This window comes from Calypte anna, chromosome 4A (genome assembly GCF_003957555.1).
Source record: "Calypte anna isolate BGI_N300 chromosome 4A, bCalAnn1_v1.p, whole genome shotgun sequence".
Taxonomy (NCBI): Eukaryota; Metazoa; Chordata; class Aves; order Apodiformes; family Trochilidae; genus Calypte; species Calypte anna.
In genome coordinates this window covers 14,997,846-15,019,071 of record NC_044248.1, presented here as the reverse complement: position 1 = coordinate 15,019,071, position 21,226 = coordinate 14,997,846, and the positions used below count along the sequence as shown (strand labels likewise).

The following is a 21,226-nucleotide window of genomic DNA, read 5'->3' as shown; positions in this document are numbered from 1 at the left end:
GTTTTTTTTTTTAGGATTTTTCTTTGGGAAAGTAGGAAGATGTGTTAGTAGTTTGGGTATTTATTCATTTTGGTTTTATGGGTTTTTCTCTCTAAGAGAGGTAGAAACCATGCAGAAAGAAGCTCATAATGTCAGTATGGTGCTTGAGGGGCAAGGAGGGAATAGCAGTTTTATGACTGAGTGTGCTGTCTACAGAGGCACATTCTTGCTGAGCTGTATGATTGGTTACAACCCTGTCTTCATCATAATGTTTTAAGATACCAAGGTGACTTTTTCACTGTCTGTAGCAGTGTGACAGCGAAGTCCAGCAGTCCCATTTTGCTCTCATAGGGATACTGGTTTTCTGCTCTTGCATTAGTAGATCTGTAATACTTAGATTTATATTGGAAAGTGATTTTTTTAAATGTCATGATAAATTAATTATTAAAATAATTTATTTACAGGGCTTGCCACTAACATCAGAGATAAAAGACATAGAAAGCTTGATGAGACTTTCAGGCAGAATTGAATGCGAGAGCCCAAACCGACACCTCTATGATTTTGTTGGAAACATCAGACTGGATGGGCATGGGTATGTAAATCCAAGGAGTAAGACCCCTGGGATTCAGTCTGTCATTAGATAGCTACGTGCTTTTAAGTTACTTGAGTTAAAATATGAAGAATACGGTCTTTATTCTGTACAGATTAGAGAAACAGACATTGTTTCTGATGTATTCTTTATTATGCTTTGTTCTTTTAAAAAAACAGAGATGTGAAATCTTCTAATGTCTACAACTTGATTTTTTATACTGCTGGACCTTCAGAAAGCAATAGCTACTAATAATAGAATGGAGTGCTAATCAAATTCTACTAGTTTTGGAGTACCTAGTAACTTACATCTTAAGCATCTCATTTCTTGCCTGTTGAGCTTCTATAATAGAAGCTGAATAGAAGTAATTTCTTGTCTGAGTTCCTTATTGTTGTTTTCTTCTGTTTGTCTAAGCCTGGAATGAAGAAATTGAGTCCATTCTTCTGTACCTTAAATTTTTCTAATGTAGCTGAAAGACAATGCTGAAGATTTCTAAAAGTGTGGTTCTGTAAAAATAGACTGCCTCAGTGCAGTGACTACATTCCCTGCTTCAAAAGTTCCTCTGTAAGAGCTTACCGAATGTTGAAACTTTGAGTCTTCTATGATTTCAAACTTAATGTGATGCATTAGGAGTATTAAAATCATTGCTAGATCCTGAATTATTGAGTCCTCCATTGCCAGAGATTTACAGGATTTCTTTTTTATTGTGTAGGCATTTATTCCTCCTTACACAATATTATTCATGTTTGCTGTTGTAGACTGATTATATATAGTACTAACTAATTAATAAACACTTTTTTTTTTAATATTACATTTTTATTTACTGGTTTCTTACAGATGCATTCCAGGAGTTTTCAGTCACAAGAATGTGAATCTATTATAATTCCACTGTACTTGTCATTAAGGAGAGAAAAACATTTACCTGTAATTCTGCTCTGAAGGTAATAGTTAAAATAGATCCACACATTCATCCTTCCTCCTTGGCTAGAGGGAAAGCATATTTTTATTTTTATTCTAATTATTTCACTTTAAAATTTGATAGAAAAAAAAATATTGATTGTTCTGATGGTTATTATGCCACAAGAACATGTAGGAGCATGCCATCTGCTGGTCAAGCAGTTTGTCACTTGAGAAATTCACTATTGGAATATTTTTAATATAGTTCCTGTGCAGTAGGGTAGTTCCAAAAGTGTGGCTCTAATATAATATTTACCTTCAGTGAAAAAGAATTACAGGTAAGTAACTCTTCTTGGATCCTGATCTTATTTTTAAGATCCCTGGAAAATCAGGGATGGGTTCTCTTTCTGCCCATACGAGAAGTAGCACAGATTTATCTAACTGGTATTTATCCAGATCTTTTAAGACCTTGCTACCAGGTTGTGTAGGTCCAGCAGATGTGAGTTTTACATTTTCTACAACCATCTTACCATTTTTGCAGTGAACGTGAAATGTATCTCCCTCTTCTTTCTTTGCCTTTAGATAACTCATTGGAGTGCCATAAATACTGCATCTGGTTGACCTTTTCAGTCTCTTTCCTTGCATGGGAAAACAACTCAAAAAACTAAAATGTTGTTTTTTTACTTTGGATACTCAGTGTTCAAGGAGGTAGAACTCCACCACAGTTATTTTGCCATTTGGCTAAATATGTAGACTAAAAGTAGCCAAAAAATATTCTTGGTATCTTCAGCTTCAGGGAGCTAACTCTTATGTCCAAAGTGTTCACCTATTTGTTCTGCTCACTAATATACAGAAGAATGTCACATGGTTTTAGTCAATGAAGACAATTAGTTAGATGAAGGACAAAGCTCATTGGCCTGGATAAATGTGAGATAAGGCAATGGCTCAAAGAAAAAGGATGAGCAAGTTAAAAACAAGAGCAGATACTGGTTATCCAGTCCTAAAGTCAATGTTTTCCTGAAGATGTTCTTAGGAAAAGTTTGAGCACAATTAATCATGCTTGTTAAGAAAAATATTTGGTGCATAAGCATTCAAATCTGTCCTGGAAATTAATAGCTCTTAATATACCCTTAAAGATATATAATCTTAAAGAGTACTTCCCCATTGATAGCATCCCTTTCTGAATACAACCCAGATACACTGCTGAAGAGTCATGCAGCCTACGAGAAGAATCAGATGAGTTGGAACAGTGCTGAAGCTGGGAAATAGACTTGAGGGTTTTGTCCAGTCATCACACCACCACCCCGTTAGAACATGGCTTAAGATCCTCAACATGACACTTGGTTGATCTGAGATTTCTGTGTCCATGGTTGTTGTGCTTTCTGTTTTCAGCTCCTTGGTCTATGCACCAGTTCTGCTGGAGACAACTATTGGCTTCAATCCCAGTTCTCTTCTGATTTTCTTCCTCATAACAGGATCTTGAGGATAAATTACTGTCCCAGGTTGGAGAAGGGAGAGCCAGTGTCCTGATGGAAATAAGAATTAATGGATCCTATAATAGAAAGGACTTTACTGCATATTCTTCACAGTTTTTAAGAAAGGAAAACAAACAGAAAGATGAGGAAGTGGCAGGAAGAAAAATTGTTAAAACTTACCTGACTTTTCAGGGAGTAGCAGAATTAAGAATGGAAGGTTTTGACTTCTGTCTTCTACCTTCCTAGAGTCTTGTATTAATAGAAGAGAAGGAAAGTCTGTTGGCATTCCAGAGAATGTCCACAGTTGAAAAGGTTTCCAATTTGTCTCTGGGGGTCTTGCAGAGATAGTTCTCTCATCTTCTGTGACATTAAAGTTATATTAATAGACAAAAAATAGCTAATTTTTCTTGGAATGACATGAAATCCATTTCTTAAGTGAAAACTCTGTGTGTGTACTGATGGATGGCCCAGAGGTTTTAAAAGGATTCTGATCGAGGCATGCAAATAAATAAACATAAGTGCAGGAGCAATCTTTGATAGCAACAGGAGTCTCTCTTAATGCTGCTTGTGTCATTCAAACCCCAGCAGTTCCTTTTGCTTTTGGAAGGTCATTTATTCTCTTAATTTTGCTACGATAAGAACACATCTCAAATACAGAAGCAGCACAGTTCAGTGCAAATAAATCAGTATGTTTTAAATTGCAGTTTTCTTTTCCAGTTCTGTCTTTTGAGAAAATGCATGCACCTGGATGTTATTTGCCATGGCAATATCATTTAACATTTTGGTTGCTGAAATATTGGTGGGGAGAATGATTCCTCACACACTCAGCGTGCTCCATGCTGGTTTGCTGGAAAGTACATGGACTAGATTGTAGTGGAGGGGTCTTTGTTAGTTGTTTGGTTTTTAGGGAAAAGCACGCAAATGTTTTCCCAGATAATTTTTTTTTCCTACTTTCTGAAGAACTAATTCTAAAAACCTGTATTGCCACTGTTGCTTTTATGGCAGAAAGAATGTATTGGTTCCTTTTCACTTGCAGTCTTGGAATCTTAAAAACTTGTGTATGAGAGAAGGGAAGGGGACATGATGATCCAAAATAAATTACCTGAAACTTACTTGCTGGGACTGGCTTTGTGCTTTATTACATGTGGTGTGCTACCAAAAATATTATCAAATATCATAGCTTATTCAGACTCTTTATAGCTTATATATCAGAGATGTAATTACTGCCACTAAGCAGTTTCTTTGAAATCTTAATAGTGTGTTAATTTCAAACACCTCTAGAGATAATAGTTGGAGGTAGGAATGTCAAACAATAGAGCACTATTGATAAGTCAGAACTGCTAGCTGGTTTTTTTATAGAAAAAACCTGGCAAAATAGGGTATTGTTTGTTCCAGGAAACAAGTAATAATTAATAATAATAACATTTTTATATTTTAAGAAAAACCTGAGCTACAGTGCATGTATGAGGGCAACTGTCTGAATTTAAGACACTTATGTCACTAACATCTTTTAAGGTTTTCTTGCTCATTTACTCAGTGCAGTTCTTAAAAAAGTAACACTGGTAAATTTAGTTACTTTTGCAATTTAAAGATGATGCAGGAAATGTTGAGTTTTATATAGTTAATCGTATTCAGAAGAGATATTTATTTCAGAGGAAGTGTGGATTAAGTTAAGATTTTAGAAAATTATTTCATTAGAAAATAGTAAAGATCAATATTGTAATGGTAGCTGAGTTTCTGCATACACTTAAGAAAAAGTTTTGTAATTGTAAATCACAGGAAAATTTGCCTGTTAGTTTCAGTTTGCTTGCTTAGTAGTACTGTATCTTTAGATTCCACAGTCAAAATTGAATGGTAAGTAATAGTTTTGCAAACATATTATTTTTTACTTGCTTTTCTCCATGAGTTTTCTCTCTGTCAACACTCCCAAAAAGTTAACTATGAAAATTAGGTTCCTATTGCATTTACTATAATTGTCTAAATTTTTATAAACTAGTTTTAACTACTGCTGGTTACATTTATTCATTGACATGGATTGTTCCAATGCTAAAATGTAGAACTTGTTCTTTCTAGTACTGTTCCATTGGGAGCTGATCAGATTCTTTTACGAGGAGCTCAGTTGAGAAATACTCAGTGGGTTCATGGCATAGTTGTCTACACAGGACATGACACAAAACTTATGCAGGTTTGTCACTTGAATTTCCTCTAAATTATCTGTTTTGTTACCTTGATCTGCCATTACTCAGCACAGAAAATCCTTTCAGAAAACATTGCTAGATCCAATGTGCTAGTTAAAATGTTAGTAATAGAGCATCTTTTTTATGAAGCAAAACCAATTAAAACAAATACCTTATTATTATTAGTTGCTTAGCTATAGATTAGTTTTTTCCATGAGTAAGCATATTTGTTGATTCTATTTTGTAACTTGTGTTTTGAAAACTATTTTATTAGCAAGCTGGATCATTATAGTTTGCCTGTTCATCTTTTTTATGTTTGACTGCTCCTAAAACTGTCCTCTTGTGGAGCTTTCTTTCAAGTACAAAGGTAAGCATTCATGTCAGAAAACAAAGTAGAAGTTTATTTTCAAAATGAGCAGGGAAAAGAACCATTCTTGGATTATGAAACTACTTTTACTAGTGCTGTTTAAACTCTTAAAATTGAGATGTCTTTGTTGAGAAAGAGGAATGCTTTCAGAATAGTCATGCATGTCTCATTTTTTGCTTTTCTGATTTGTAAAAGTTACTGGAAGAAACTTGGGTGTTTTAGTGGTAGTCTTTTATAACACTGATAGTTATATGCACATTCATTTTTATGTTTACTCTTAGCTGCTTCAGTTATAAATGTTCTGTGTGATAGTTTAAGCTGCTTGTGAAACAAATCTAAAACATTAATTTGTGGACTGATAAGTTCTTTTTTTTCATTTGAGTGAAATAGATTGCTATTTATGATAACAACGTATTTGGGAGAATGTTTAGAAAAGGATGCAGTAGCATGTAATTTGAAGAGTACTGTACGTACCTCTTCTGATATTTAATAGTCAGTGTTGTTGTTTGTCTTTTGCAGAATTCAACAAGTCCACCTCTTAAAATGTCTAATGTGGAACGAATTACAAATATTCAGATACTGATTCTGTTCTGCATACTTATTGCCATGTCTTTGATCTGCTCTATTGGTTCAGCTATATGGAATCGAAGGCATACTGGAAGAGACTGGTATCTTGATCTAAATTGTAAGATGTAATATTATTATTTTAGTGTTCAGCTTTCTTTCATGTTTGGAAAGAGGATTATTACAATCTCTTTAGACCTTATGGTTTTGTCAGTCTTTCTTTATTGTTTTTTGACTGAAGTCATTAAACTAGGTATATCACAGCAAGTATAAAATTTACCTTACTGTGCCATCTGAGCTTTTGCTAATTTCAGGTAGGGAAGCTTTGTTTGCCTCTACATCTCTGCAGTTCTGTAAGGTCTGTATCAGCATTCCACTGGCATAAATATTCAGATTTCTAGACATCAGAGTAAAGGCATTTTCAGCTATTACAGATGGATTGCATGTAAAGCTGCAGAAACTTTTCTGAATTTTTTAATTCCCTCATCTCCAGAAATGATGCTGTGGCTTTATAACTTTTACTATACAGTGATCTAACTAAATGTTGGCTGCCAACTCAGACCTTAGCAGACTGCTCCTAAGGAAGATAAAACAAGCACAAAACATCTCCTCTCTCATATTATACTGGGCAACTGTACTCATGGTGGATGCAAGGGATTGTGATGCTTTATGGGCCTTCATGGCCATATGCAGTATATTTGCATATTTGATCTTCAGCAAAGAAACTAGATTTAAAGGAAGGGAATGCCTGGTAAGTTTGCTTTTCAAAAATCAAAGAAAATGGCAAAAATTTCTGAATTTGAACTCCATTTTATATTGGAGATTCTTAACTGTGATAAATATCATACTTAGAGGCAAGTGATACTGTAATTATTCTGAAGTTTCTTCTTGGACAGAGAACATCTTAAAAATCAGCAGCTAGTGCAATACTTTGAATATTTGAAGTCATGCTTTCAAGTATGGTCTTAAATGTCTTTGGATTTGCTTTGTTTTTTGGCAGATGGTGGAGCAAGCAACTTTGGACTGAATTTCTTGACTTTTATCATTCTCTTCAATAATCTTATTCCAATCAGTTTGTTGGTTACGCTTGAAGTCGTTAAATTTATCCAGGCATATTTCATAAATTGGGTAAATATTATTTTTACAATATGCATTGACTTCTAAAATCAAGCAGTTTACAAGTAACTGAAATGAATGATTGCTTGATTGTGTATATGTTTTTTCAGACTTTTTCTTAATGTAAATAATTGAGTATGCTGTTTTTACTTACTATTTTTCTTTATTATTATTATTAATTATTTATTTATTATTATTTTTACTTATTATTACTGGAGTCTGAGGAGGTAATAACAAATGGGTTTACGTAGTCTTTTAGTACCTGCACCAAATTGTTTTTGGAGCATCTTTATATGTACTTTGTACTTTTGTGTTACTAATATTTCAGGTATCAGTTTCATCCAAAATGATCAGTAGGGAGTGTTCTCACAGTTTTGTTCAGTTTCATTTCTCCTTTCAAAGCACAGCCTGTGCTTAGGGGTTTTTTGAGATTTTTTTTTTTTTTTATAATTTTCCCTTTTGTTAACTATTCTAAAATAAATATTCAACAATGACTTAGCTATTTTGAATGTGTAGATCAGCAATGGGTTTTTATACTACAAACTCAAAGAAAATTTAAGTTCTGTTCTCCCCCAGTTTCACATCATGAGGTATTACTTGTCTTTAATTTGTCTTAAATTGGAAGTCTGTACATGTATTATCTTCAAAATTTTCATTGTGTATGTCCATATCGTACATGTATACATAGCAAAGCTGGTCATCTGCAAGCTCTCACACTACATTGCCATAAGTCACAATGTCTCAATGTTTTCAAATAAGCTGTGATTTTAATTTTTTTTAACAAGTAAAAAACAAAAAAAATCCCACCACCAGAAATCTCCCCCAAAATCCCCACCTATAATATACCCAACACTTATTGTACACTCTTAAATTTATCTTCCTGTTTTTATCTCCTGGTGCATTTACCTGACTCTTTAGAAATGACTGGCTGTGCATACAATATAAATAGATAAGACTGAGTTATAAGTATTTCAATATGGTATTTCTGCTTGCTGGTGAGTCTAAAATAGATTAATTAATACAACAGTTTTTCAACAGAGATCACTATCAGAAGGAAATGTCAATCACATAGATTTTTGTTTTAAAGAGGAAATACAATTTCTTCTGGGTACACTCAGAAGTGATCTGTTTATGTCTGTGGCTTCCCATGTTGAAATGCTAAATAGATAACTTGTATTGATATTTGATCTCTCCTACACTTGATCTTTTCTATTTATGTACTAGATTTTTTGTAATATGTTATGAAAGACTAATTTTTAAATATGTATACTTTTTTAATCTGTAGGACATAGACATGCACTATGAACTCACTGACACTGCTGCAATGGCTCGTACTTCCAATCTCAATGAAGAACTTGGACAGGTAGAAAAAAATTACTTTTTCTAACTCACTGTGTGAAATTATTCATGTGATTTAGTTGTGATGGTGTTGAGACACTGGCACAGGTTGCCCAGAGAAGCTGAGGCTTCCTTTTCCCTGCCAAGGCCAAACTGGATGTGGCTTTAAACAACCTGGTCTAGTGGGAGGTGTCCTTGCCTGTGCAAGGGTCTTGAAACTAGGTGATCTTTAACCCAAGCATTATATGATTTCATAATTTTTACAATCTAAATTATTAAAATACTGTGAGGATATATTTCAAAACACTTAGATTTTTGCTTTGGTCTTTGTTTGCTTATTTCTATTAAATTATCAAACACTGCTTTATGTATCAGTGTGCATGTGGTAATCATAGAAGTGTATCATTAAAGTTTGCATGTACACGAAGTTTGCATGTACTCTGAAGTACATGAGAGCACGTGTAATGAAGAGGTTTCCCCCCAAGTGATCTTCAGCTTTTAAGAAAGGCAAAACTTTGGTGTTGGAAAAAGAGGTGTTTTCTTCAGTGCAAATCCTGCTTTCCCATTCTGTCTCAAAAAAAAAAGTTTCTTGTATCTCAACAACACAAAATCAGGAATGGTTAATTATACCACTGTGCACTGAAGCAAGCTTAAGCTCCCTGACACTTGCTTGATTATCATCTTTGGAAATTAGTATTGAGACTGTACCTCTGCCATGTTTATGTATGGTTGATGGTTTTTGTATAAAGTATGAAGACTGCAGAAATGGTAAAAATATGTAGTTGATAGTCATGAATTGAAATAGATACGTAAATAACTGGTGAATGTTGTGTATAATGAATTTTATCATTTATTTAGGTCAAATACATATTTTCTGACAAAACGGGTACCCTGACATGCAACGTTATGCAATTTAAGAAGTGCACTGTAGCAGGAGTTGCTTATGGGTAGGTATTTTTATATGCTTTTCTTTATCTGTGTGCCTTTCTTTTCCTCTGTCTGTGTATATGTCCCCATGCATTATTACCATGGTTCACCACCACTTTTCTGAGTACAGTGCCATAGCTCCAAATATCAATCTCACTTTTAAGAAATCTCTCCAAGTAAATGCAAACAAAGCATTTTACTATATTTGTCAGCAGTTGCAGCCATCTTCTCTAAAAGAGTTTGTAAAAGCCTCAGACTTCTAAGGCTGTTTGCTTAAAAATGTAAATTAGAGCAATGAATAGAGCAGAAACATGAACATTGTAAGTGGCAGCATGGCTTACCATGATGCTGGTCTTGGGCTGATCTCAGATCACTGAGTAGCAGGTAATTCAACACAGAGATCAGGCAGAGGTTATGAAATTAAGCATTGGACTTGTGCTAAAAGTCATGATATAACTTCTGTGGCTTTATCATTTCAATCTCTTTGAAAATCCTAATTTTCTACACTTTGTGTTTTGGCAAAACTTAGATCCTTAACGTATTAACCATACTCATATTTTTACTTAACTGTTGTAATAAAATACAGTGCTAACCCTGATATCTTATATGTATTTAAATGTGTGTGTTAACATATATGCACAGCCCTCAACTTCAACCAAATGAGCTAATTTTATGACTTCAGAAATGTCTCTGAGCAAAGTATTTTCAAATTCTTTGTATAGCAGATGAAAAGCATTGATGTTAATGGCTCTTAAAATCAGGTATTAGTATTTGGTTCATTATGTGTCTTCATCTGAATTTGGTACAGCACAAATTCTAAAATTTCTCCTTTATGAAACTTAGGTGTGAATGTATGTTTTTAGAAAAAAAATTATCTGTTTTTTATTGCTAAGCTTCCCAGCTCCCATCCAGCACATTTTAAAAAGGCCAATTTCCTGACGAGCATTACTATTGAGAAAGCAGAGTGTCTTTTGACAGTGGGTAGCCACTACAACATCTCTCATAGTTACTCTGTAATTCTGTATTGATGTAGATAAGAATTTGGGAACATAGGAAAGGGTGAAAGTGACTCTTCCTTCTCTCATGCCTTTTCTTCCTGAGTGTGTTAATTTGTGTTCTGTTCAGACCTGTGTCAACACAGAGCAGAGTCCTCCATGTGCTATGGCTGGCTTTCTTCATCCCCATTTTGTGAACTCTGCCAGATGAGCTGTATTAGTGTGGCTTTAGATAATTAAAAAACTTCCATTTAATGAGAAACGGTAACAGTGTATATATAGTGAAATATAAAGCAAGACTTGAGAGCACAAATGCTTTTATACCTCCTGATACAAGTTAGCAAGTAAGCTAAACACAAATAAATAAGCAATCACAAATGGTGATTTTTAGTCTATGAAACCTCAAGAGAAACTTTGTGGTTCTGAAGTATTTTATGGTTATCTAGACACTAGCAAAATATTCTGTTAAAATACCTTCAAAACTTTTTAATAATTCAATTTCATTGACTAACTTTATATGTGATCCAGCTTTTTTGCCTTTGTGATTCTTTTTCCTCTCCCTGTTTCTGTTCTTCCCTTTTTGTGCAGCCATTGCCCTGAGCCTGAAGATTTTAGTGTTCCTTCAGATGATTGGTAAGTGTGGTGTTTGTTGAGGAATCAAATGTAAAACCAGTGAGGGAATTTTTAGAAACAGAGATAAATGTGAATCTTTAGATTGCCTTTGATGTATATAGATTATCCTTCAGCTTAAATCTCTGAATTTACTGCTAACTCTCTTCAAAGATACTGTGATCCAAGGCAAGATACAAAGTAAATGAAAAGAGAATACTTTTCTCCAGCTGGAATAATTTTCAGCACCATTTTGTTTCCCTGAGATTCAGACTCAACTAGATTGTCTCAATACCCTGCAATCAGCTACCATACCAAGTTTCCCTAGAAGTATCTACATTCTTGAGCTTTCAGCTCCAACTAGATTTATGCCATTTGTGATATGTTAGTGTATGACTTTATTTCTCCAGAATCATCTCTACACTCCCTTCCTACTTCACCAATGTTTCTCTGTTATATTTATCCATCAATTTCCTAGGTTTCTTCTTGGTCATAAGTAATAAAAGATAAACCCTCTCCGTGCAGTCCATACAGACCTCCCTGATGTCTAAACTCTGCTTAGTGCTTTCAGATACCAGACTTTCTTTTTGAAAAAATTTGCACGCCTATTCCAAAAGGTCTTAATTTCTGGAAGAAAAGTGATCTCTTCAGGCATATCTTGATCTGACTCATTCTAGAGGTCAGAAGACAAGTAGTCTTAAATTGTGGATTTACTTTTACTTCACTGTGCATTGCCTGAAGATAGCAGAGAAACTTCCCTAGATTTAAGTGTATTTATATAAATCAAGGTTTCTTAAAATTAGGTAAATGTTGGAGATGTGAACAGAGTACCTCTTCTCTTCATTTTCTCACAGTATATGATTGCAGCATTCACTGTAACAGCTACTATACAAAACTTGTGCTTGACCTTAGCACAGTAGTGTGGATGGTTTGCATATGAATTGTTAAAAATATGCTAGTGCAGATCTCTTTTCTACTTAATTGTTTCTAGGCAAGGTTCACAAATTGGAGAAGAAAAGACATTCAGTGACTCAACATTACTGGAGAATCTTCAAAGCAATCATGTAAGTTATAAACAATTACCACTCTTTTGTGAAATCAGACCCTGACTTTCAGTAAGTCAAAGGATAATGTCCTTTGAAGGAAAATAAGTAAATTATGTAAATTACGTATTTGCACAAATTCAGCACTCCTGCATGAATACTTGTATAATTGCTTGTTGATGGTACATGTTAATTAGAGACAGTCTTTTTCCTCTTTTTCATTCAGATGCTCTGAGCCTGAAATACAGTAATTTTTTTTTTCTTTTTTAGAGGTGTTTTAACATAAGCCATGCTGTTCCCATGATTTCATGAAATCCATGAAAGATTTTAGGATCAGTCATGTTAACTTACTGTCCTGGCATGACTTATTTCTGTGTCCAGACTTAGACAAGAGTCAGGAGTTAACCATATCTGTTGGTTTTGTAAGACATGCTTCCCTGATGAAAGATCATCAGTACAGATGATGAAATGAAACAAATGTTCTAGAGGCTGATATTTACCCCAATGAGGCAATAAATTTTCCAGAAAGATAGCAGTTCAGTTTGTGACTTGATACCACGTTACCAGTTTCTGTTTGTCATTTGTATAGGAGATGTTTTTGCCTACTCATAATCAAAAAGTACTACCTTAAATAGTATAACTTTGTTTTCTCCTTGAAGAGTGAGAATAGATAAATTACTCTGCATGCTGAAATTAGTGTGTAGATTATGTCTGCTGTGTTCAGTTCTTGATAGCTGTTTGGTGTTTTTTTTTTAAGCCAACCGCACCTATAATATGTGAATTTTTGACAATGATGGCAGTGTGTCACACAGCAGTTCCAGAACGAGAAGGTGATAAAATTATATATCAAGCAGCATCTCCAGGTGAGACTGAAATAATTGAGTGAACCTATAATAAATTATTCTGTCAACTCAACAAGCAAATTTTATTCAATGTTTATTGTTTTTTGAAGTCTGTTCAAAAATTAAAAAATAAAACCTATCCATCCAAAAAAGAATTGGTTTTCAGATGAAGTCAATTTTGTCAAAAAAAAAAAAAATTAGACTTTCCTACTTTTCTTTAGAAAATACATATGGATGGTCTGTGGATTATGTGAGAGCCAAGGGTGATGAACAGCACTCCAAAGGTCTCATCAGATTGCTGTGAAAGTCTGGAGGAACTGCCCAAATACAGATAGAAAGCAAACCAGCAGACAGATTTATGTCTTTGGTTGTTCTGTACTTGGTAACCAAAGTATTGTTTAAAAAAAAATATTTTTAATAGGGTAAGAGTTGTGATAAGTTCTGCTAGAAAGTGAGAAAGGATAATGGTGCAGAATGGCCAAGTTCAAGCCCAGTGTGGTCCATAGACAGTTTCTAAGTTCAGGAAATGATGAAGGCAAAATGATTAAAGTATGTTCAAGTCTGCAGTGCAAACATATTATAACACATTTTGATGGCAGAAATTACATGAAGCAGAGTCTCCAGCCTTCCTCTTCCTGTCTGCCCCAGCTGCTAGGTGACTACCTCCCTAAATTCTGTCCTTCAACAGCTGGAAGACTGCAGAGGCAGAGCCATAAATTAAGGTAACTGGGCCATGGCAGTGTTTTATTGGGCACTGAAAGCAAATTCCAGTCTGACATCCTAAGCCATTTGGACAGAACTGATGCCTATGGGAGACTAGGTTGCTGCTTGAAATGTTTCCTGACTGTAGCCATTGAAGTTATCTATTATTTATGGCAATGACTTATGGCTCTTCTCTTCTGAAACAGAACTTAGACAAGAAGAAATGTTCCTTTTCCAGTGCCCTGCAATTGGGAAGTTTGTTTTCTAAGTAACATTTAGTCAATACCCAAGCCTCTAACTCCCTGCAAGTAGGCTTACAGGAAGGAGGAAGGCAGGAAGTCTTACCTCTTGATGAAGCAGAATTGTGTCTGCTGGCACATACAATTCATTAATTTGCAACACAAAACCTTGAGGAGGATGTTCTTGTTAATGAGCTGGAAGCCATGTTACTTTGGGGCTTTTTTTTTCCCCTAACTGTAAATTAATTTCATCAGTTTTCACAGTAGAAACAGAGAAATATTCTTAGCAGTTTTAACACCACCACATCTAATATTTAAAATCTACCGAAGAAAAAGGAAGTCAAAAGTAGAAAAACTTGGACAGTATCCATTGAACCACAATGTAAACTGAGAGTTTTCTAGTACATCTGTAAAATAACTAATTGACTTGTTGCAGATGAAGGAGCATTGGTCAGAGCAGCCAGGAATCTTCAGTTTGTATTCACTGGGAGGACACCTGACTCAGTAATCATAGAGTCTGTAAGTAAATTGCAGTAACACTAGCATGTTCTGTATTTTATATATTTTATTCCTGCTGTATTAAGCAATTTCTGGATAACCACATCATGGTACATATCTATTGAGATGTTGGTTGGTGGTGTGGGGTTTTCTGCTTGAAGTTTTTTGCATTGATTCTCACTTTTTTTCTTGGGTTTTTTCCTTGTTTTTTTTTCCTTTTTTTTTCTTGTTTTTTTATCCTTCAGTTAGGACAGGAAGAGAGATACGAACTGTTAAATGTCCTGGAATTTACAAGGTAAACGGCATGTTCTGCACTTAGTGTTTTTTTGTGAGAAGGCTTTGCATGTCTATTATGGATAAAAACATTTGCATTTTTAATATTTGCATAGGCAAACTATGGAATTTGTATTGATTTTATCTTTGTAAGTGATCGTAGTATAGACAAAGTGATGTATATAATTTAAGATCATGCTTTCTAATATTCTGAATTTTGCTTTTGCACAAAGATTGAAAAATAACCCTTGATTCCTAAGCTTTAAAAATTACGTGAAAAGACAGTATAGAGAAGTACTTGGACTTTTAAATGTATTTTTGGAAGTCCTGGCACCATGTAATTGTTAAAATTTTGAAATATGTGTGTAAAGGGGTTCAAGTAAGTTTATAAATGTGTTGGTTTTGACTGATGGAATGAAATTTTACATTTGATTTTACATTTGATTTTAAGTATAAGTACATAATTATGACTTGTTCAAGTACTCTAGACTGAAAGTCATTCTTTGCTGAGTGCTGGCCAGTTGCTTGTTTTGTTGTTGTTTTTGTTTTTTTGAAACTGAGCTTATCACATTATGCTTTCAGTAAAGATTTTCTGTCAAAGGTGTTGGAATTATAAAAGTAACCATAAGAAATCTGGATGCAATTTCACATGTTATGTAATTCTTAGATTGTACCCATGTATTCAGTCTGTGTTCTAAGTATATGTGTAGGATGATTGCTTTTTTTGGCACAGAATAGGGAAGAGGAAGCTCTTTTTTCTTATGATGATTACTTACAATTGTGCCTGTGGAAAGTGATTGTTGTTTTTCCTCCTGTCCCGTTATGTTTTGCTTGAACATAGCTGAGGAAGCAAAAACATAAAAAATAAAAACCCAAAGCAATACTTTGGGAAAGTATTCCAGCAATACTGGGGAAGTGGGGTGAAGATACGTATGTTTGGTTAAATAAGAGTAGTAGTTGCCTACGGGTAAAATAATACCAATAATAATGTGAAATATAAAAATCACCACAATGGAAAAAATAATGTATCAGAAACTAATGTTTATAGTTTTGAATGTCATTTTGCAATTAGTTTTGGTTTTATATATTGTAGAAAGCATACTTGAATTTTCAGATTTATGGCCTGATTTCATTTTTCCATAGGCAGGCAGTTCTTTCTTTTCTGGGAAGTTAGCAAGTATGTAGCATGAATTTTGATGGTGGTAGTTTGACATCTGAAAGTTAGTACTGCATTCATTCATGGAGTAGCAATGAAGGCTTCCTACTTTCTGCATTTGATCTTTTTCTTGATTTCATAAATGTTTTTTTAATTTATGTGTCAGTATAAAGTTGCAATTCAAACAGTGATACTTTATGGAGGAAGATGAATTGCTTTTAAAGGATCCGCTTTGCATGATTAATATTTTTTGTGGGTACCTGTCACCCAACTTTAAGCATTTGGTTTGTAAAGCTGATTTCTGAGTCTGCGCTATTTAGCTTTTCTTGGAACTGACTTCTTGGAAGCACTAGAGGTCACCCTTGTTCCACAGCAAGAGAAATTTTGGCTCCAAAGCGCAACCCTATTTGCAGTGGTAGGAGTAGGTACATTCAGAGAAGTCATTAGTAACGATTAAGCTATTGAGGTAAGAGTTTCCAGATGTTCTAAGTTTTTCCCAGAAAAATTGCAAATTAATTCCTTGTCACCTTCCAATATCAGCCACGCAAGAGTGTTCTGCAAGTAGAGGGCAACAGTGTCAATATTTGATAGGAGAGTCTTTTGGAGAAGTGTGGTACAGAAGCAAAGCTTGCAGGAATGCTTGTGTTAGAGTTGTCTTTTGTAGTATTCTTTTTACAGTAGTTTGCTTATGAGTAATAAAGTACATTTATATTTAATAGGAGCAGCTATTGATAGGAGCAGCAAAATATATATTTCCATGTCTTGCAACTAGTGTAGGAACACACTGTCAGTTACCTATATGTCAGTGCATAAACGCATACGCATAGATTATTTTAAATAATAAGGATACAGTGTTCATCAAACCTCTCCCAGGAGTGGGTCCTTAAAGTTCATGATAGATAAAGTCTTACTTTGAAGAGTGGGAGCTGAGTTAGTCATCCATTTCTGGTGATGACAGAAATTGTCTAGGAGATCTTAAAGACAAATTCAAACCGGTGGATGTAGTGGAACAAAACAATCAGACGCCTCTGATTACCGAGAAGTGGGTGTGAGCCGGTATCAAATCCACCTGTGCCCAATTAGGGCAGGCCCCCTATTGAGCATGTGCAAGACCAGGGGGCCAATAAAAGGTGAAACTCACGCCCACAGACTAGCTCACTCTCAAGCACTGTATTACCTTTATTGCGCCACTAGCGCTGATTGCCCTCAAGGTGAGGCTCTCGTGGCGCAGCTGGTTAAGACCCAGTACTGCAATGCCGAAGGCCCCGGGTTCGAGACTCCACAGAGAGCCCCACCCTGAGGGCAATGAGCGCTAGTGGCGCAATGAAGGTAATACAGTGCTCTGGGAGCTACCAGTCTCTCTCATCTAACCCAAGAGTGAGCTAGTCTGTGGGCGTGAGTTTCACCTTTTATTGGCCCCCTGGTCTTGCACATGCTCAATAGGGGGCCTGCCCTAATTGGGCACAGGTGGATTTGATACCGGCTCACACCCACTTCTCGGTAATCAGAGGCGTCTGATTGTTTTGTTCCACTACAGGTGGAGTTTCCAGAGAGAGAGAGAGACTCCATTTTATGTAAAAGCAAGTCATTTTTATATGGCAGAGATATTAAGGGAGTGTAGGACACCACCATCAGAAAGAGTCAATAGATGCTGCTAATTTTCATTTACACCTGGGACAGCCAATACATCGATCCTGTTTTCTGTCAACTTGAACAACCCATAGCAGTTGCCAGTGACAACTTTCTCCCTTTTCTAGATTTTCTCACCTTTCCAAATAATAAGTTGCAGTTACAGCTCCTTGTTTTGTGCTTATTGATGATACCTCAGGATGCTCTAAGTACCTGGCTGTACTTCAGAGATGCCAGGTGTGCTTCTCAAGGGTGTTTTGGTTCCCTTTGGCAGGCATTTTCTCTGTCGATTTCAGCAGAGATCTTCTGCTCAGTATTGCCCCCCTTATAATCAGGTTGTGTTTATGGCTGCTGACATTACTCCTGTGGTAAAAGCAAAACCAAAAAATCATCTCACAGTGACAGTTCAATTTGGTGGCTTCCTGTATTTCACCAAGAAAAGGAAATAAAACTGTCACTGCGTTGAATAAGGCTCGCAAGAAGTAAAGACATCCTTGACAGTAAGGTCTGCTCGTTAGCTTTATTGCAGTTTTACTAAGAAAGTGTATGTCAGTCAAGATTCACTGTCTGTCTTAATAGCTGAAGTTTCAGAATGCTACAGGAAAACATTGGTTATTTTCCGATACATCTTTGGGAGAGTGATAGAGAGGCTGAGAGAGCTGGGGCTGTTCAGCCTGGAGAAGAGGAGGCTCAGGGGAGACCTCATTGCTGTCTACAACTACCTGAAAGGAGGTTGTAACCGGGTGGGGGTTGGTCTCTTCTGCCAGACGACTTTCAACAAGACAAGAGGGCATGGTCTTAAGTTGTGCCAGGGGAAATTTAGGTTAGATATTAGAAAGAATTTCTTTACAGAGAGAATGATCCGGCATTGGAATGGGCTGCCCAGGGAAGTAGTGGATTCTCCGTCCCTGGAGCTATTTAAAAAGAGACTGGGTGTGGCACTCAGTGCCATGATCTAGCAACCACAACGGTGGTAAAAGGGTTGGACTCGATGATCTCTGAGGTCCCTTCCAACCCAGCCAATTCTATGATTCTGTGATTCTATGATTCAGGATTGCAGTCTTCAGGTATTGCAGGATAAGTGCAAACCTGCTGTCTTTTTACATAGCAGGGGCAATAAATATTAAATTATCGTTTATACAAACCCTAAATTACTGTAATTCCTTGCCTCGTTTTGAGAGGACTCGGATACACACCACCACCACACCTCCCACCCGGGGCTGTCCCGCCCGGAGCCGCCTCCCCAGGCGCCGCGGGGCTGTGGCGCTCTCAGTGCGGGGGCAGCGGTGCCTGTGGGGAGGGGAGGGCAGGGTGTGTCAGGTGACCCACACGGACCAATCACAGCGCTGCTGCCCATGGGGCCGGGTACAAAATGGCGCCTGGGGCAGCGCTCTGCTGCCTCTGGGCCTGGGGTGCCCGGGACGGGGCTCTTGGGTTGTCACAACTCCCATTGCATCCTGCTGGCTTCCTGGGGAAGAACATTGCTCCTTGGGACAAGTGTCCGTGTCCCGCCTTCCTGAGTATGAGCCACTGGGCCGCTCCAAGGGTTTTGTGGGCTGTCTGGGCTGTCAGTGATACCTGGGCTCAGGCACCCCCCGCTGCTGCCGAGTTCAGTTTGGGGCTTTCCTGTTTGGAAGTAATTACCAACTGAGGAGTGCGGCTCCAAGTTTACATATATTGTTTGTAATTCACCATCATCATTGCTTCATTAAACCTATTATGATATTTTTACTACCTTAAAGTCTTCTTCCCTTCTTCCCTTTCTTACCTGCCTTGGGAGGGTAGGGGGCAATAACAGAGGGCAGTGTGTCACCTGGTTACTGGCTAAAACTGGGACATTGCTCCATAGTTCCTTAATTAAACATTTAAGCAAGTGTAATGAATTTAAGCAGCAGTAGGCTAGATAGTCTTTGCCAGGAATCAAAGTGGATGTAAGACTTGCTTTTATTTCAGTCTACTTAACTCCAGTTTAGGTGATCTGAATTTCATTGCTGTTGTCTAAGCAGACCCCCAACTGGACACTGTCTTAAGGCTTTTTGGAATTGTGCTTATCTGAGTTTTTTGGATTACAGATGAAATGAAGAAAGAGTTGCAACAGTTAATGGTGCCTTTTTATGCTTTCATATGCTCTCATGAAATATTCAGGGTAGAAATGTAATTTAGTGTTGCTGTTAAAATGTCTGTACTTGAAGAAAAGTTCATGCACAGGTGTAATAGGAAAATGTTTCTTGAAGGTACTATTTAGTCATTCACTTCATCAGTAATCATAAAATTCTCTCTTCCACCCATCTCCATATGTTCCACTTACAGGGTATTTTCCATAGTAGTCTGAACTTCAGGAACCATTCATACAGTAATGCCATTTGATGATCTATAAGTGGAAACCAGTTCCAACAAATTATAAAAGGGCCATTTACTTCAGTCACTTTTGTGCGTTTTACTGTGAATGGTTGTATGAAAAATGTGTTTTGTTCCCTGAATAGTTTCAAATTATTTATTTTTAAAGTTTGAAAGAATTTTAGCATAAATACACATTTTGACTGGACATGATGTTGAACCTAAGGTATACTTGTTGAAAGATAGAAAAGCAGAGTGATTATCTTCATTCTTTCTTCAAATTCCTACCACAGTCATGAGGACAACAAGAAAAAATACTCGTAATCTTATTAATAACTAAGAGCCAGACAATCATTAAAATGAGGCAAGTGCCCTTCCAAATCTTAGCATATATAAAACTTTGCATGATTGCTGAAATACTGGTTTGACAGTAATAGGACTGCAGCACAGTACAATGTTTCACTGGGAAGGATGAAAATGCTGAAGCAGTCCACGATGCACTACCTCTTTATGATGTTGATCAAGATACTTTCTTGTCACCAGTAGACAGTATTCAGATGCAGGTAAAGATTCTCAAATTTGTTTCTATGTGAAGAAGGCCTACAGAATACTGCCTGGAAAAACATCATTCTCTGCAAGTAGTAGAGAGTAAAACTGTTTCTTCATCCCAGTCACCTGAGAACATAATTAAGAATACATTTTCCTTATTTTTTCCCTTTGTTATATGTAAGAGATATATTGATATTCATAAGTAAAAGCTTGGTAAAGATTTCTATTTACAAAGCACCTTATATAGGGTATCTGTTTCTCTTTCAGCACTAGGAAGAGAATGTCCGTGATAGTTCGCACACCATCGGGAAAGTTAAGACTCTACTGCAAAGGAGCTGTGAGTTTTACTCTGCTTTCACTGTATCGAAGAACATTCACTGCCAGTAAAAATGCTATAGCAAATTTTTATTATAACTGCAGTTCAAAATATTGAAAAAGGCATCATTGTTCCTTAACCCACATTTTCAGTTTACATCATTTTACTTTGTAGCTGTTGAGTGTGATGAACTAATTAATGTCTCTTTTCTATTAACTGCCTATGAAGGCATTGCAGATCTGTTCATCCTATTCTTTGTACTAGAGTAATACCTTTATGCTTTCTGCTAATTGCTTCCTATTATAATACAAGCTAATGGATGAATGTGTGGTTTCATCAATTAGTCACTTGCTGGAGTAGCTGTGCATGAATCATTGTGTAGAAATAGTAATCTAGCATAAGTGACTAGATGGGAATTTTAACCTACCATTCATGTTATTTTAGAGGTAAATCTTCCTGAAAATAGGATCTGTAGGAAGGTATCTTTATCATAATGTCTTTGGGAGTGGCTGGCTGAGTTCCTCATTAGTTCTTGTTCTTTAGCTAAAGTCAAGTTTGAGGGGGATACAAACTCAGTTCCTGAATGGTTTTAAAACAGTTTTAAACAAG

General features: G+C 36.2%; 1 protein-coding gene across 3 annotated transcripts in view; it reads left to right on the top strand.

The window, feature by feature from the left end:
• ATP8A1 (ATPase phospholipid transporting 8A1) overlaps positions 1-21,226 on the top strand; it is a 97,479-nt gene that overhangs the window by 28,941 nt on the left and 47,312 nt on the right. For 2 of the 3 annotated variants that reach the window (XM_030449745.1, XM_030449746.1), the window contains exons 9-20: positions 444-571; positions 5,014-5,125; positions 6,004-6,169; positions 7,049-7,176; positions 8,450-8,527; positions 9,361-9,449; positions 11,013-11,057; positions 12,025-12,097; positions 12,834-12,939; positions 14,296-14,378; positions 14,603-14,652; positions 20,569-20,638. In XM_030449745.1, the coding sequence (XP_030305605.1) occupies positions 444-571; positions 5,014-5,125; positions 6,004-6,169; positions 7,049-7,176; positions 8,450-8,527; positions 9,361-9,449; positions 11,013-11,057; positions 12,025-12,097; positions 12,834-12,939; positions 14,296-14,378; positions 14,603-14,652; positions 20,569-20,638 (1,128 nt within the window). The remainder of the gene's footprint in view (positions 1-443; positions 572-5,013; positions 5,126-6,003; positions 6,170-7,048; positions 7,177-8,449; positions 8,528-9,360; positions 9,450-11,012; positions 11,058-12,024; positions 12,098-12,833; positions 12,940-14,295; positions 14,379-14,602; positions 14,653-20,568; positions 20,639-21,226) is intronic. The other variant, XM_030449747.1, reaches the window with a different exon arrangement.